Source organism: Canis aureus, chromosome 5 (genome assembly GCF_053574225.1).
Source record: "Canis aureus isolate CA01 chromosome 5, VMU_Caureus_v.1.0, whole genome shotgun sequence".
NCBI classification, from domain to species: Eukaryota; Metazoa; Chordata; class Mammalia; order Carnivora; family Canidae; genus Canis; species Canis aureus.
The window spans coordinates 55,119,615-55,136,439 of NC_135615.1; the positions used below are offsets into that span (position 1 = coordinate 55,119,615).

Sequence of the window (16,825 nt, forward strand, 5' to 3'; positions counted from 1 at the left end):
AGAGAGAGAGAAAGAGAGCACATGTGTGCAGGAGAGGGGCAGGGCAGAGGGAGAGAGAATTCTAAGCAGGCCCCACACTGTGTGGAACTTGATGCAAGGCTTGGGCTCCCAACCCTGAGATCATGACCCGAACCAAAAACAAAAGTTGGTTGCTTAACCAACTGGGCTGCCCAGGTGCCCACCCCCTTTTTTTTCTTTTGAGTTATTCTGAATGGCATTTTTAATTTCAGTATTCACTTTTGTTGGGCAGCCCGGATGGCTCAGCGGTTTAGCACCGCCTTCAGCCCAGGGCCTGATCCTGGAGACCCAGGATTGAGTCCCACATCGGGCTCTCTGCATGGAGCCTGCTTCTCCCTTTGCCTGTGTCTCTGTCTCTCTCTCTCTCTCTTTGTGTCTCCCATGAATAAACAAATAAAATCTTAAAAAAAAAAAGTATTCACTTTTGTTATAGTATATAGAACAAGTTGTTTTTTTGTATGTTTATCCTATACCATGTAACTGTGTTCTACTTAGTAGTTTTAGGAGTTTTTAAATAGATTTCTTGAAAAATTTTTTTTTTTTTAATTTTTATTTATTTATGATAGTCTCACAGAGAGAGAGAGAGAGAGAGGCAGAGACACAGGCAGAGGGAGAAGCAGGCTCCATGCAGGGAGCCCGATGTGGGATTCGATCCCGGGTCTCCAGGATCGCGCCCTGGGCCAAAGGCAGGCGCCAAACCGCTGCGCCACCCAGGGATCCCGATTTCTTGAAATTTTCTATATGGTTCATCATAGCCTCCATTTGACAGTTTTAGTTCTTCATTTGAGAACTATATGCCTTTCAATCTTTAAGTTTGAATTATAAATATTTTTACAGGACATGTGTAGTCTTCCAGATTTCGTGACATTTAAAAGTTTTCCTGGAATCCCGTTACAACACATCTTCATTGCAGCAGGAGACGACTTGCTAGATCTCATACAAGGCTTATTCTTATTTAACCCATGTACTCGAATTACGGCCACACAGGTATTTTAGCATGTATTTCTTATATTAGGAAATAAGGGGATAATCTTAATTCTGGCACTGATAAAATAAAAATGGAATTTAGTAAGATTTTCTAATATTCTTTAAATACTGTAAAGATGTGTTTTTGTTTTAAGGAATAACAAATTTTTTCTTGTCCTTAAGCTTACAAACACTATTCAGACTGGTATTTTTTTTTTTTTTTTCCAGACTGGTATTAAATTATATCATGCACACACGATAATGGGAGAATTTACTTTTGTTAAAATATGTAATATAAATACATATTTATTTCATAATTAATTGGCTTTTCAGGTAGTTTACCTAGAGAATAAAAAATAAGAAGTATTCTGTACTTGTTGAGATAATGGTATTTCAATTAGGTTTGTGCTAATCCTAATACCCAAAGTGTTTTGTTGTTTTTTTTTTCCCCGTGAAATGCAATCCCAATATGCTTGCTGATCATTGTCATAGTCAAAAAATTATAATGGAGAAGAAAATAATATAGTTCTTTTTTTTTGCTTTTCTTTTTTAAAAATTTTATTTTTAAGTAATCTCTACACCCAGTATGGGGCTTGAACTTAAAACCCTGAGATCAGAAGCCACATGCTCTTCTAACTAACTGAGCCAGGGACCCTAAACATTGTATAGTTCTTCTTTTTTTTTTTTTTTTTTCATCGTATAGCTCAATACAACTATATGCTTACAAGAGATTGAAAGATAGTCTAAATAGAACAAACATTGATACTGACCCTTGTTTAAGGGAAATAAAAATCAAACTCAAAAAAAAATTACAAAGATCAAGAATATCTGCTCTTCAAAAAGAAGAAATGTTACCAAACGCAAAAATAAAAGACCTATAGATTGTGGGGGGAAACTCATTTTCTTTGTTTTAAATACAAGCACAAAACAAAAAAAGAATAATGTCACAAACACTTAAAATTAAGGCAGGGCAAAGCAGAAACGCAACACAGTACAATGATTTGGCTTCATAAAGTAAGACCCTGATTAAAATGAAATTTCACAAACCTTCATATCTAAGAAACCATGTGTTAATGTACAATAAATATACCAAGGATACAAAGTGGAGTTTTTTTCACTTAAGTTTATTACAGAATACCAAATGATTGTCTAATGCATTCACTTTTATAGACCATCTCTTTTTGGCAGTACATGATGCTGCATTAATACAGCAATTGCATTGATACTTTACCATTAGAATGACTTTTCTCATTTCAAACAAGTACCTCATTGTTCTCTTTCCACCCATACACATGTACTTCTTACTTCTATCATAAGAAATTTGAGACTATTTCAGATTACCTAGAAAGTTGTTTTCATTAATAGTAAAAACTCAAAATTTATAGAAAAATACTAGTTGTGACAACTTGAGTTGTATTTTGATAGAATGCATTTTAAAAAATGGGTTCTGGCTCATGGATATCTGTCTTAAAGTTGGAATGAGATAATCTTCCATTCTTAGATCTCTGATAGCTCAGAATAAGCTTAATTTAGTTATAGAACTATTATGATTCAGAAGCAGTATTTTAGAAATAGAACTCTTGAAGTCAGGAATGTCTTAAATAATGTGGGAGGAAATGCTTGAAAAGTTTATATGGGTTTAAGTTCCTAAAAGGAGTATCCAAAAGGAATATTGTAGTTACTGAACTATACTATGATGCAGATAAAGTAGAACTTGACAAGTTTGTCATTTGAAACTATTTTTATTGGAATTTTGGACCAAAGTAAAGGAAATATCTCATTGAACACTGAGCAGGTAATATATAGAAATAACTTTGTGCAGTTCCTTCCAAGTAAAATTTTTATTAATTTGCAGTGGATTGTTAAATTTTAAAACATCGTTTTCAACCTTTTGCATTTTTTATAAAACTATTTTAAAGAATTTTTATTTACATGATTTGGCATTCGAATGCATACAGATGTGACAAACGTTTTTTTTAAAACATGTTGTTTAAACAAAGTTTTTTTTTAAAACATGTTCTCTTTACGTGTTGAACCAGAGCCCCAAAGTGTAGAGTGCTGAATTATACAGTATCTTACTAAGGATATTTCATATAGTATAGGCTGTTTTAATGTAGAAAAGTTAGAAAGTAGTGTGTTTTTCTTAAGGTAATGAAATTATTAGCCGATCTTAACCTGTTACGTATTTATTTGTATAATTGGCTCATCGAAATTCTTGAAATTTCATTTTGGAAGTGGGGTATTCACATAGTGTTTTTAATGTTCCCAACAATTCTGGAGGTTAGATTTTCTTAAACACAGTTCACATACGTAAAACCCTACTTTCCTTGGTATCTTTTCTTTTTCAAGGCATTGAAAACTAAATATTTCAGTAATCGGCCAGGTCCAACACCTGGATGTCAGCTGCCAAGACCAAACTGTCCCCTGGAAACTTTAAAGGAGCAGTCAAATCCAGCTGTAGCAACAAAACGGAAGCGAACACAGGCCTTGGAACAAGGTAAAACTTTCATTTTCATAAAAAATGAAATAAATTCAGAAAACTCCCAAGTAGGTAATGTATAGCTAATGACCAAGGGGCAGCTAAGAAATGTAGGTTGTGAGCTATTTACTTTTCTCAGTGTGGTAGAGAATGTGTTATTTTAGCAATATTAGTTTCCATTGAAAATAATTAAATCAAGCTTTTTGAAAGGACGTGGGCACTTTTGGGTACACCTCAGAGTTGTGAGAACTTACCGTGTATACCTTTTCTTCATAAATTTTTACTAGTATACCGTATGCTTAATGTTTAATAAATTTTATTAGTAAATCAAAGCAAGTGAAATGAATGTAGTTGGAATGCATTGATTGGTTAGAATTGCCAAAAGATTAAATGTGAACCACCTCATTTTTTTTTCACCTAGGAGGATTACCCAAGAAGCTAATTTTTTAGTTACAGAGATCACTGGACAGTATTTTACTACTGAAGGAAATAGTCAAAAAGGCCAATAATGGAAAAATAGTAAACGTTAAGTAAATGTTATAGAAAGAATTTGTAAATATTCCACACATGTAAAATATGTAAAACTGGATTATTTTTATTAAATGTATTTTAAAACAAACAATTCTGATTTTTCTGATGAGAGTGCAAAAGTAAAATTAAAAGTTCAATTCTCTGAAATGTAGAATTGAAAATGGTTGAGGAAACCTTAATAAAAATAATCATCAGTTACATTGGTGATCTGGCCCATTTAGCATCACAGATTAAAAATAGAAGCAGCAGTAGTAGTAGCATCTACCTACTACCTAGAGTTAACAAATGTTAATATATACTAAATAGGAAAAAAAGAAAAAATTAAAAATGAAATTGAGGTCCCTTTAACATGTCATGCCATTCTTTTCCTTTTCACCTTCCCGAAGGGAGAGTGACTCTCAGGAAATGAGTGTGTCCTTCCATGATACTATACTGCTATTTTATAAAAATACATGTAGTAATACACAGTATTGTTTGGGGTCTTAAAATTTTATATGAGTCATAGACTGTATATCTCACACTTTTTTACTCAAAACTTTTTAAATTCCTTCCATGTTAATACATATAAGTGTAAGTTTAACAGCCATTTAGTGTATATATATACATATATATTTTAAATTTATATAACACTACATATTCTTGCTTTATTTATGGACTGTTATTTTTCTTTTGCTGCATAAAAGTTATAAATGTAGCAGCTTGAAATAACATAAATTTACTACCTCACAGATGTGTAAGTCAGATGTCTGACTTGGCCCAACTCTATTTTTTGCATAGCTTAAAATCAAGGTGTCAGCTGAACTGAGCTCTTATCTGAGTTTCTAGGGAAGGATATTCTTCCAAACTCATTCATTTCATGTAATTTTAATGCACATGCTTCCTGTCCTTCTTAGCTGTCAGCCTGGGGCCTTTCCCAGCTTCTTAAGACAGCCCATAGGCCTGGTCACATGGCGTCTCCCATCTACAAGCCAACAGCTGTGCTTAGAATCTGTTTGGTTTCCTTGTTTGCTACCAAGAGAGAAACTTTAATGAACTTGCTTTCATTAAAAAGACAAAATAGACACCAAGATTTAAAACTTGTATGTATCAAAGGAGTGTGATAAGCACAGGGTGAAAACAACAGGAGAAATTATTTGCAAATCCTATATCTGATAAAAGATAGCTCAACAATAAAAAAAATTATAGTAAAAAAATGGGCAAAGGACTTTAGAATAAACATTTCACCAGTCATTAGGGAAATGCAAGTCAAAACCACAATGAGATACCACTTCATACCTGTTGTTAGGATCACTACTATCAAAAAAAAAAAAAAAAAAAATCGCAGAAAATACCAAGTGTTGGTTAGGATGTGGAGAAATTGGGATCGTTGTGCACTATTGGTTGGAATGTAAAAGTGTCACTGCTTTGGAAAACAGCCTTTCCTTAAATTTTTAAAGAGCATCTTCATATGATCTGGCAATTTCACTTCTGAGTATATATCCCCCAAGATACACACAGCCATCACCAGTCTATGAAAGGATCTGTTTCACCCCATCATCTCTGTCATTCACATATTTTGTGATCTTTGCTAATTTGGTATCTCATTCTAATTTACATTTTTGAAATTTCTGTATGATTGAATAGTTCCTCACATTTGCTAAACCATATATGATCTAACTTGTGAACATGCTGATTTAGATTCTTTTGGAGTGTTCCAAATTTTATGTTTATATGAATTTGCATTATACACGTACATATTATACACACACATTAAAAAAGAACCTTTTTTTTTCCTTAAAGATTTTATTTATTTATTCATGAGAGACAGAGAGAGAGAGAGGCACAGACACAGGCAGAGGGAGAAGCAGGCTCCATGCAGGGAGGCTGATATGGGACTCAATCCTGGGTCTCCAGGATCACGCCGTGGGCTGCAGGGAGGCGCTAAACCGCTGAGCCACCTGGGCAGCCGTATTTGATTTCTTTTTTACACTTCCTATTGTGGAACATTGCCACATCTTTCCCTTTTCTTACCTATTATTTCACATTAAGTTGTCATATGTATTAAATCTGTGTGTGGTCTTTATCCTATTCCATTGACCCGCTGGTTACCACATTGTTCTAAATAACGTAGCTTTATATTACTGTCAAGACAGTGCATTCTTAACATCTAGTAACAGTAGTTCCTCATCACTACTTCTTTCAAAATTTACTTGCCAGGTTTTCATCTTTTATTAGTATTTATTAATGCCAGTGGTGTTGCTTTAACACAACTATAAAACAGTTTATATTTTCTATTCCCTCATTTTGCCCTGTTGTTACCTCATCTACTTAAGTAATATTCAACACAGCCAAGCCGTGCATCTTCTTTTACTAGAGATCCTAACTAGATAAAAGTTTCTGATAATGTAATCCATTTCCTTTGACATGACAGTGATGTTATTAATGTAGCAGCATTCCCAGAAGGTTTTTTTTTTTCCCAAAGATTTTTATTTATTCATGATAGTCACAGAGAGAGAGAGAGAGGCAGAGACACAGGCAGAGGGAGAAGCAGGCTCCATGCAGGGAGCCCAATGTGGGACTCGATCCCGGGTCTCCAGGATCGCGCCCTGGGCCAAAGGCAGGCGCTAAACCGCTGTGCCACCCAGGGATCCCCCCAGAAGGTATTAAAGATCTTTACTATGTAACATTTATAGAAAGCAAGAAAAAATTAAATGGCTTAAAATTTAGCATTACAACAAGAAGTTAATTAATTCATAATGGTGCGAGTGCTAGAATTCTGTGTAGTTCTAGCTACAAAGTGCCACTGCACCAACAAAAAAAAGTTATAGAGGTAATTAACGGGGCTTGGAATATAGTTCTGCCAAAGTCCCACCATAATAACTTCATTGAAATTAAGGAAATTATTAGTTTTAAACTTCCTGTGACAAATGAACAATCCTGAAAAATACGATAAAACAAGATACACATATTTCAAAAAATTAAGTCACTCCTAGGCATTGCTATTTCTTAGAGCATTAATTTATATTGTTGCTTATGACAGAGATCCCTTTAAGTTAATCTAAAGTTAAATAACTTTTTCTTAAAAATCATTTTTGTTGTTTTTAAGATGTTGGCAAACACTGAAAATTTAAAATTTCCAAAGTATAGTAATGTCGTCAACACGATACTAATAAGTTTCTTGTAGAAAATGAGTATCTAAGTATTAAGCTGCCTTCTAAAACTTAAAAATACCCAGAAAATACAAAATTTCTGAAGATATTGCAACATTTGTACAGTCTTTTAAAGTCTCTCGATAGAAATAGCTCTTGGTTCTGATTTCAACTGGTTTATCTTCAAAATATGATATTTGATGGCAAAGAACAGGATCTCTTGAGAGTTCTTGTGCAGTTTTGAACTCTGTGAGGGTGCTGGATTGAACAAATGCAGCCCACGGAATTTAAAATTTGAACGCTTGAATATACAGGATCATGCAGTACAGGGAATTCTGAAGATTTCCCCCAGGACTTTAATGCAAAATTGTCTTTCATGGGATTTTTTTCCTTATTCACATTTGAGGTGGTGTTTTTCTCTTCCAGTGCCCGAGCAAGCATGTAACTAACTTTCCTTTGATGAGCCAGAGCTTCTTCTTTATCATTCAACTGCACATACAGAAAATAAAATTATGCCAGTTAGGGGTGTCTGGGGGGCTCAGTCCTGTAAGTGTCTGACTCTTGGTTTCAGCTTGGGTCATAAGATTGAGCCCTGAGCCCCATGTTAAGCTCTCACTGAAGAGTCTGCTAGAGATTTTCTCTCCCTCTGCCCCTCCCCCAACTTGCACACACAGGGTCTCTAAAACAAACAGTCTTTAAAAAAATAAAAATATACCAGTTAATCAAAATCACATATTGTAGAGCTATAGTCAGAAGAATTTTTCTCAAAATGTTCTATCTTCAACCTGTCAGGTCCATCAATGAAAATACATTAATTAGGTGTCTACTGATCCCAAATAACATGCTACACATTCTAAGGATTTTTTTTTTTAAAGGAACAGAAAGCTTTCCTTATGCTCAAACTTTTGTAGGTCATCCGAAGAGGGGGAAAATATATGTACATGGTGCGTGTGCGTATATGTGTATATAATATTAACATGTACTTATGTCTGTAAGAGAATGAAGTTATTTATGTGAAATTGTTTTTGTATATTTATATGAGAATAAACAACTTAAACACTTCTATAGATAAGTATGTTCATATAGCATGAGTCTTTTTAGTCATTCACGAAATGGGGATAACAGGACTGATTTTCAGGGTTGTAGTGATGATTAAAGGATATAATGTGTAAGTTGCCTTGTACACTTTAAAAGTTCCTAAGTAAATAGAAGGTCTTGTCGCGGATTGTATGTATAAGTGCAGATGACAGAGGTGCCTGCAGTTAATTACAGGGAGCCCCCTCTTTTCAGAGGTGAAGCTTTAAACTTGTGCAGGAAGAACATGGATGGGAGAAGTGGGAAGAGCATGCAGGGAATTTAAGGAGATGAAGATCAAAACTGGAGGATGGTACCTCAGCTGGGAAAAGGGCATAAAAGGCAAGTATAGAGTGCTAAAGAATTACATTTTTAAAAAGTTGAATTAATAGGAAGCAAAAAGACTAGCTTAACCAAAACCTCTAACAAAAGGAAAGCAAAGATACTAACCAACTCTATTAGCATCTTAAAGACTTGCTCAGGGTTATTCTGGTCATCCACCTTCTTAGAACTGTTTTCTGAAGGGAGCATCCCCAACAGTTTCTGCCCTAAGGTCTTCTTACTTCCTTGTGATGATAATCCTAAAATTGAACATGCAAATCCAACTGAGACATGAAAAGATACTTATTAATGTACTTCCAGGAAGAGAGGTAAGTATGAAGCAGGGATAATTCATTCGTAAATCAGCCAGAAGGTAGTTCTCTTCGTGAGTCCAGCATTACAGTGTAATGGGAGAGGAACGCAGACGTTAGAGCCAGGATGGCAAACGGAGGCTGAGAGGGTGGGTGCACAGCGTGAGGACCCAGGGCAGTGCCCTGCCGGCCACTCTGTCTCATCAAGCAGCTGCTCCCCAGAACAGCACGAAGCCCACGTTATCATTTCAGTCTTCAGAGGAGGCAGCAATCCAGTTACGTATGGGAAGTCTCCCAGTGTTGAATGTCATTTGTTATTTGAGAGCACAGTGCACAGCCAATAAAAACATGGCCTCAGAACTATGCAAATTCTGCAGAGACCTGGACTTGAATCCTCATTTAACTGCGTACTAAATGATGTTGGATAAGGTCTCTGAGCTTTGTTTCCTCACCTCTAGAATGAGAATAATAGCACCTATACTTCAGGATTGCTGTGTCATTAAATAACAAGAGCACAGCGGGTGGGGGTGGGGAGGAGTTGCTGGGAGAAGGGAATTTACCCATTAAACGGTCTGGGAAGATGAAAAATGTTCTAGAGATGAAGGGTCATGATGGTTAGAAAACAATGTGGATGTAGTTAATGTTATTTAAAAATGGTTAAGATGGTAAATTTTATTTGTATTTTGTTACAAAAACATAGCACAGTTGTGAAAACTAGCCCAGGTACCGATACGTTTAAAAATCCATATCCTGAAATGTATACACTGACGATGTTCTTCATAGAAAAACTGCAGATTTAAACAAACATCAAGAATGCCTTTGGAATGCTCCACAAATGGTCTTATGGAAAACTGAGAACAGATAAGAGACCTCTCCCTTTTCCCCTAATTCTGATAAACCACAGGGACTGGCGCTCACTCGTGACCTCCTCCAGCAACTGTGGCAAAAGGAGAAAAGCCAGACAAGCTGTGCTCATCAGCTTTGATGAGTGGATGAATCTGTGTCTCTGTGTGCAGTGTCTCTGTGTGCAGTGTAGAAAAAGAAATATGCTTATAACCTCTCTCAGAACTCCTCTAGGCTGCATATCAGTGAGAAAAGTTGATGCCGCCTTCACATATTAACCACATAGAAGAAAATGACCTGTGACAGTCCTCCTGTTCCTCTTCAGATCATTGAACCACATGAATAAAATCAGTCTCATCACTAGGAAACTGACCAAAAAGCCGTTGACGCTTGTATGGACTTGGAAAGGCCTTTCCCAGAGGAATCAGTTACTAGGACTTCTGCTTCCAGTTTCTTCAGGGCCGTAATGGAAAACAGATCGAGAGCTTTACATATCAAAGTGTATTTTTTATGGAAAAGTTCTTAAGGTTCCTATCAGCTAAGGCAGGAGTTCTGGAATATGAAATGAATACATAGTCAGGTACTGAAATGTCTATGAATCTACATGAATCCACCTCTTAGGGAAAACCCAGCTATTTTTCTACCAACCACTACCCTTGTGGCAAACTTCCATGCACAGGGGGTGGGGGTGGGGGTCCTTCTGTACAGGTGACAATGGAGCAGACTCCCTAAGATTAAGCATGCCTTTTCCTTCCTTTTCATTCTCCCATAATGCTTTTCCTTAACTTCTGTCAAAACAAGCAGTTAAGATCAGATTTCCAAAGGGATTTGACTTTACCTTCTATCACAGAACACCAAGGCTAGCCTCAAAACGACGATACCTTTGAAAATTTAGCAATCCAGCTCCTACTAGTTTAGAAGAGGTGCCCACAGGCACCTGGGCAGCTAAGTTGGTTAAGTGTCTGCCTTCAGTTCAGGTCACCATCCTGGAGTCCTGGGATCGAGCCCCACACTGGGCTCCCTGCTCAGAGGGAGCTCTCGCTCTCAAATCAATAAATCTTTAAAAAAAAAAAAGTTGCCCGAAGACCTACACATTTGTTGTCCTTAACAGGACTAGATACTCTTCCATCGATTCCAAAAAGCTTAAGTATATGGACTGTGTGTGCTTATTTCTCTGGACGACTCACCCACCTTGAGCTGGACATTGAGGCCATGCATTCAGCTTTGACCAAGGCGTTAATTATTATAAGTATCAGCCATATAAAGAACTGATTTTGTATTTACCATAAATGACTGTTGGGGGCTGAGACATTATGTTAGCCAGCGCAGTGATTTCTTTTGTAAGTCTCATGTCAGAAAAACTCTTACAGAAACTAATTTCAGGACGACGTGGACTGTCTCTTTAAGAAGGAATGTTCAGAAATAGGTTTTCCTGTGTTGCTCTGACTTCTATCTCGTGAAAAGTCTGTCCATAGCGCCTAACGATCTCCTACTTTCACAGTTCTTGTTTACTGCTTCTAATTTATTATCCCTGTAAGCTTAGCACTTTTTACCATTTCAACAAAGAGAAGGTAAAGTTTAGTTAAACTAAAATTTCAAACGCTTAACCAGTATACTGTAAGAAATACGTACTACTTGGAAAATAGGCATCTATTATGAAAAGTTTGATTTTAATATAAGATTCTTATTCCCCAAATTCATCTAAAAATGAGAGATACTGGAATTAAGATAATGGATTTTGACATATTAAAAAAATATTTAGAAATAGTCATCTCAGAATTTTAATACTAAAACATTTAGGGCAGCAGTTTAGTACTGCTTTCAGCCCAGGATGTGATTTTGGAGCCCCGGGATCAAGTCCCACGTCGGGCTCCTGGTGCATGGAGCCTGCTTCTCCCTCTGCCTGTGTCTCTGCCTCTCTCTCTGTGTTCCTCATGAATAAATAAAATCTTTTAAAAAAAAAATTTAAACTTACAAGCTTCACTGTAATTTTCTTGACTAATAAGTCTGAAATTGAGAGTTTTAAGTTGAAGCAATAGGAGCTGCAGTGAATAATATAAAAACTGGTATTGACCATTTAGAAAAACATTTCTAAAAAATAACAGCTGCTTTGATTATATTGAGTGATTTACTTCAACTGTAATTTTATTCTTTTATGCCATTTTTATAGATTTTGTTTACAATACTCAAAGATGACAATGAGCTTTTGATAGGTTTGTGAATCTAAACCTTAACTTCTGTTTCATTTTTATTTTATGAGCATTTTATTAGTATTTCCAACTTAAGATTTCTTCTTCAACCCCTCAGTATCTCTTCAGAATCACACATTTCAACAAAGTTTAGTTAGATATATTTAATGTTGGGTCTATTTTCATTATTGCCTCCTAGGCAGTTTCCCTTTAGTCACCTGGCACTCTAGAAACTTTTCCCATGAAATACAGTCTGGTTTAAATGAGACAAATGAGTAGTAAAAAAGAGATTCTACTGTTAATTTAAGGTTTTGGTGATCCTAATACCTCATCTGCATGTGTTACATTTAGTGACCCCATTCTTCTGTAATAAATCACAACTATCTTGCAATATTCAATTATATTCTCCATTGCATCAACTGTGCTTAATCAACTTTGATTATATCGAAAACAAAATTACACCCGATTATTGCCATTATAATTCATATTTAATAATTCATATTTACCATCCTCTTTAAGGTGCTTCCAATTTATCCATTTTGTTGGTTTTTTACACATTTTATCCATTTGTGTCAATCTTAGTGCCTGGTCATTTTTCCTCATTAATTGTTGCTCAAATGCAATTCTGAATGCATCTGCCATTATGTAAGCTTCGTCTTTACTCTTCTGTAAAAGTCCCAACTAGTTTAGAAAGAAAGTTTGAGAGGTTTCAGAAGCAAAACGTTAACAATTCTTGCCTGAATGCGGAGTCAGACTAGCAAATGTAATCTCCCCACCCGGCATGGGTCTGGTGCTGTCTGACCTCTTTCATCTGCTTAAACTAATTAGTACTCGCTGATTCCCCTCCATCTACAGTAGCCACCCACTCTGAACTAGATTACCAGAACTTTCCCGTGTGGTGCCTGACCAGTCCTTGTTATCCATTTCTTGGACTTCACCACATTACCTAGCCAGGCCCCGTGCGTGTCCTGCCCCAAGAGGGCTGGCATGTCAGTTCCGCCCTGGGCCATTCCAGACATCACTGAAAATAATTACAAGTATCACCTTTAGATACCTGCCATAACTGACCCGGACTGTGATCCATGTAGTCAATGCTTTTCTTAATGAATTGCTAATGTTTAATTGTTATTTTTCCTATATCTAAAGACTAAATCCCATACTTAAATAAAGGGAAAAATATTATTAAAATTATGTTCCATATGCTGTATTTATTATTATAACTAAAGATAATGGCAAAGGTTGTTTGTTTAAATGCCAAAGGTTGGTTGTTTAAAGGCATCTGCATGGAACTGCTAAACATTAAATGTCTGCTTCCTCTTTTCACAACAACCTAATAAGTAGTTATTAGTTTCTGTTTAACATGTGTCCATAGCTACACAGCTGGAAAATTCTAGAGCTAAGACTCAAAACCTAGGTTTGCGGTACTAAGGTTCCTTCCACTGTACCTTGCTGCTTTTCTAATAAACTTTATGTTCATCTCCCCATTTATCAGTGTTGTGGATCCTAGTGGCTTTAAGCATGAGTGTGATTTTTCTTCTAATAAAGTAATTTTTACATCTATTTATAGAGAAAAATATAAATTTAGGAAATATTAACTACAAACTTAGGCAAACAACTTCACGTTGCCACCTTATTGTACCAAGTGCTATTTGTATTTTGCAACCATGTGAATAAAATCCAGTTTATAAGTTAATTCTAGGACATAAAACTAAGTATAACATCCAAAGCTAATGCCTCCTAAAATGAAGCTAATTATTGCAGATATTTTCCTTTATTACTAGAGAAACAAAACCAAAGCTTTTAGTGTTTTGATAATACGATACCTCCTGTTTGAGTTTAAGAAGCATTTTCCGAGCAGATGCTGCCATTTGGGCACAGGCACAGGGACTCCCTCGGAGACCATGGCAGAGGCAGGATCCCAGCACAGCAAGCTGTAAATGCAAAAGTGTTACTCCTGTTACCAAGTGCCATACGGGGCCTGGCTGCACACAAACACCAGGATGCATGCACACATGCGCATTTCCATTCAAGCATCTAATTCAAAGAAACTGGAAAGAAAAATACAGCTAGAAGAAAGTGGAGACAAGGATTTCAGGAAGCAAGTGGAAAGTAACTACAAATGAAGAAAGAACATTATTACTTGCAATAAAACCATAAAGGAATTGTGTCTTGCTGCTTTTCCTTCTCCAAAACCTTAAGTTGGCACCAGTTTTCTATAGTTCTGTGTCCCTGGCAGTATTGTGACCTGATGAAGTAATATTAACACTGGGTGTTAGTTCTTGGGACTGAGCGTGGTCCTGCTGCCTAGCACGTACTCCTACCAGCTCCCACCAGAGAGGCGTGGATGCTCAGAGATGATGAATGACTTAGAATATGTCAGGAGAATAATCATCCTTCCACTTGTAAAAAATACCTGTGATCATGTAATGTGAGACACGGCTACCACAGCTTCTGCTAAAACTATGAAAATAAGTAAGAGGGGCAGGAGGTGGCCCACACATCCTGTGTCCCAGAATATAATGCATGCGCAGGTATGGTGCCAGTAAGGCTGAAGAACGGCCCTGGGGAAACATGGGCCTCTTACCCTTAGTCTCAAATTGCTAAGTATAATGCTATTCTAGAACATGTAGCAGATGGTGATGGGGAAAAGGAAAGTAGAAAATTTCCCTCTTTTCAACTTTCATACAGGCTTACCTACCTCAAGACTTGAAACCTCGGTAAAACCACTTTTATCATGGCATATGTTTTCCTGAGCTACCATCTGCTGTTTGACCTCAAGCATGGCAAGGGCCTCCAAATACTGTTGATTTAAAACTAGGAAAGGCCAAAGAAGAGAGCGTTAGTTATGAAATTACAGCAACAACATACACTCACTTCTAAGCAGTGCATATACACAGACATTGCCTATTAAGACGGGCCCCATCAAAAAAATCTGATGGAGGGCAGCCCGGGTGGCTCAGCGGTTTAGTGCCGCCTTTGGCCTAGGGTGTGATCCTGGAGACCCGGGATCGAGTCCCATGTTGGGCTCCCTGCGTGGAGCCTGCTTCTCCCTCTGCCTGTGTCTCTCATGAATAAATAAATAAAAATCTTAAAAAAAAAAATCTGATGGAATAGTGGGTATCCAGGGAGATAACGTACATGAAACACTGGATTAAACATTACCATTTTTAACATTGAAGTATCTTCATTTTTGCAACTAAAGTCTGGTCTTCGTTTGCGCAAAGAAAATTTGTAGGATTTTCAAAGAGAAGAAAAAAATGCAAATTATTTGCCTTTGCTGGATAGGAAGACAACCAGATGCCGAGATCCCATACATCAACATCAGATGTACCAGTTACATAATTTTAGCTGACTTCACAAGAGGCTCTCAACCAAACATTTAGAACAAGAAGGGTACTGCTGTCTACTGAGCAGAAAATAACTTTACCCCCTCTTACTGCAGGATGAGTTGGTAGAGGGGGAGGGGATGTGGTCATGGGCACCTTCTGTCCTGAGCTCACCCAACACAGGAGAAGCCCCCCCATCTGCTCAGTCACTGCTGTTGAGAAGCACCATCTTCTGTGTGCAGTTCTCACCCATGGGCTCTGCCATAGTTCACTTACTGAACTACAGAAAGTGCCCATGACCTGATTTAGAACCTTGTCCCCTTCAAGCCACTACTTTAAAAGTTTCTGCTAAGAAGGAAGAATCAACATTTAAAATTTTATAAAAGGAAAAAAAATAAAAATAAAATTTTATAAAAGGGATCCCTGAGGGGCTTAGCAGTTTGGCGCCACCTTCAGCCCAGGGCGTGATCCTGGAGACCCGGGATCGAGTCCCACATCGGGCTCCCTGCATGGAGCCTGCTTCTCCCTCTGCCTGTGTCTCTGCCTCTCTCTGTGTCTCTCATAAATAAATAAATAAGATCTTTAAGAAAATAAAATTTTATAGAAAGTTGATGCCATCTTAATATTAAAAATACCTTAACTTTTCACATATGGTGGCTCATAACAAGGGATGTGTATATATACACATTTGTAAAAAATTTCAAGTTTTCAGAGTCATCTTAAAAATTTCTTAGTAATAAAGTCACAAGACATTTTTGAAAATACTGAATAATTATACAGTTACATACTTTTTCTACTAGTGTTCCAGTAAAACATACACCTACTCAGATTCCTCAAACATCAGGTGCTCTACCGTTTTACAATGAGTATAAAAACTAAAGGGTAAAGGGAGGATGGGGGGGAATAATAGATACAGGGTTTTGTTTTGGAGTGATGGAAATCTTTTGGAACTACATGGTTGCAAATGTTGTGAATGTTTTGAATGGTTTTGTTATTTGAATTTCACCTAAAAATTTTTCTTTTAATTACAAACACCCCAAATGATGCATTTCTTCTATTATCCTTACAGTGTATTACTTCAAAATAAGAGCACCTTGTCTATCATTATGTATGTTCTTAACAAGGGGCACTCTATTTAAAATTGATCTTTTATTTATTTATTTTTTTAAAGATTTTACTTATTCATGAGAGAGACACACGAGAGAGAGAGAGGCAGAGACACAGGCAGAGGGAGAAGCAAGCTCCATGCAGGGAGCCTGATGTGGGACTTTATCCTGGGTCTTCAGGATCATATCCTGGGCTGCAGGCGCCAGGGGCTGCGCCACCAAGGCTGCCCTAAAACTGATCTTTTAACATACTATTTTAAACAATCATCACAGTATCACTCTCCACTTACGTGCATTTTCTGACTTGAGCATTTTAATTTCTTCTGTTTTCATGTTCAAAGCTTCTTGGAGGACTGCATTTTCACAGTTTAGCCTGGAAAAAAGTACCCTCCAAATAACTAAAACATTAACATTTCATGGTTGAATGGCAATATTTTTATCCTATAATTAAAACACAAAAACCCGAATAAAAATTTTCCTACTTCAAAACAGTGTAGAACTTATGTGAGTCACAAAACAAAAACAATTTAAAG

General features: G+C 36.7%; 2 protein-coding genes across 14 annotated transcripts in view; one reads left to right on the top strand and one right to left on the bottom strand.

The window, feature by feature from the left end:
• The window catches only part of CDK7 (cyclin dependent kinase 7), a 63,579-nt gene that overhangs the window by 29,161 nt on the left and 17,593 nt on the right, over window positions 1–16,825 (top strand). For 4 of the 8 annotated variants that reach the window (XM_077898081.1, XM_077898082.1, XM_077898083.1 and 1 more), the window contains 2 exons: window positions 856–1,005; window positions 3,334–3,481. In XM_077898081.1, coding sequence (XP_077754207.1) covers window positions 856–1,005; window positions 3,334–3,481 — 298 coding nt within the window. Of the gene's footprint in view, window positions 1–855; window positions 1,006–3,333; window positions 3,482–3,884; window positions 8,195–8,412; window positions 13,345–16,825 lie in introns of those variants that run through there. The other 4 variants (XM_077898084.1, XM_077898087.1, XR_013380048.1 and 1 more) reach the window with 3 other exon arrangements.
• Window positions 6,459–16,825, bottom strand: part of CCDC125 (coiled-coil domain containing 125) — a 30,814-nt gene continuing 20,447 nt past the window's right edge. For 5 of the 6 annotated variants that reach the window (XM_077898078.1, XM_077898076.1, XM_077898077.1 and 2 more), the window contains 6 exons: window positions 16,583–16,665; window positions 14,559–14,674; window positions 13,684–13,791; window positions 12,367–12,541; window positions 8,647–8,777; window positions 6,459–7,611 (listed from right to left, as the gene is read on the bottom strand). In XM_077898078.1, coding sequence (XP_077754204.1) covers window positions 7,306–7,611; window positions 8,647–8,777; window positions 12,367–12,541; window positions 13,684–13,791; window positions 14,559–14,674; window positions 16,583–16,665 — 919 coding nt within the window. In that variant the 3' untranslated portion in view covers window positions 6,459–7,305. The remainder of the gene's footprint in view (window positions 7,612–8,646; window positions 8,778–12,366; window positions 12,542–13,683; window positions 13,792–14,558; window positions 14,675–16,582; window positions 16,666–16,825) is intronic. The other variant, XM_077898079.1, reaches the window with a different exon arrangement.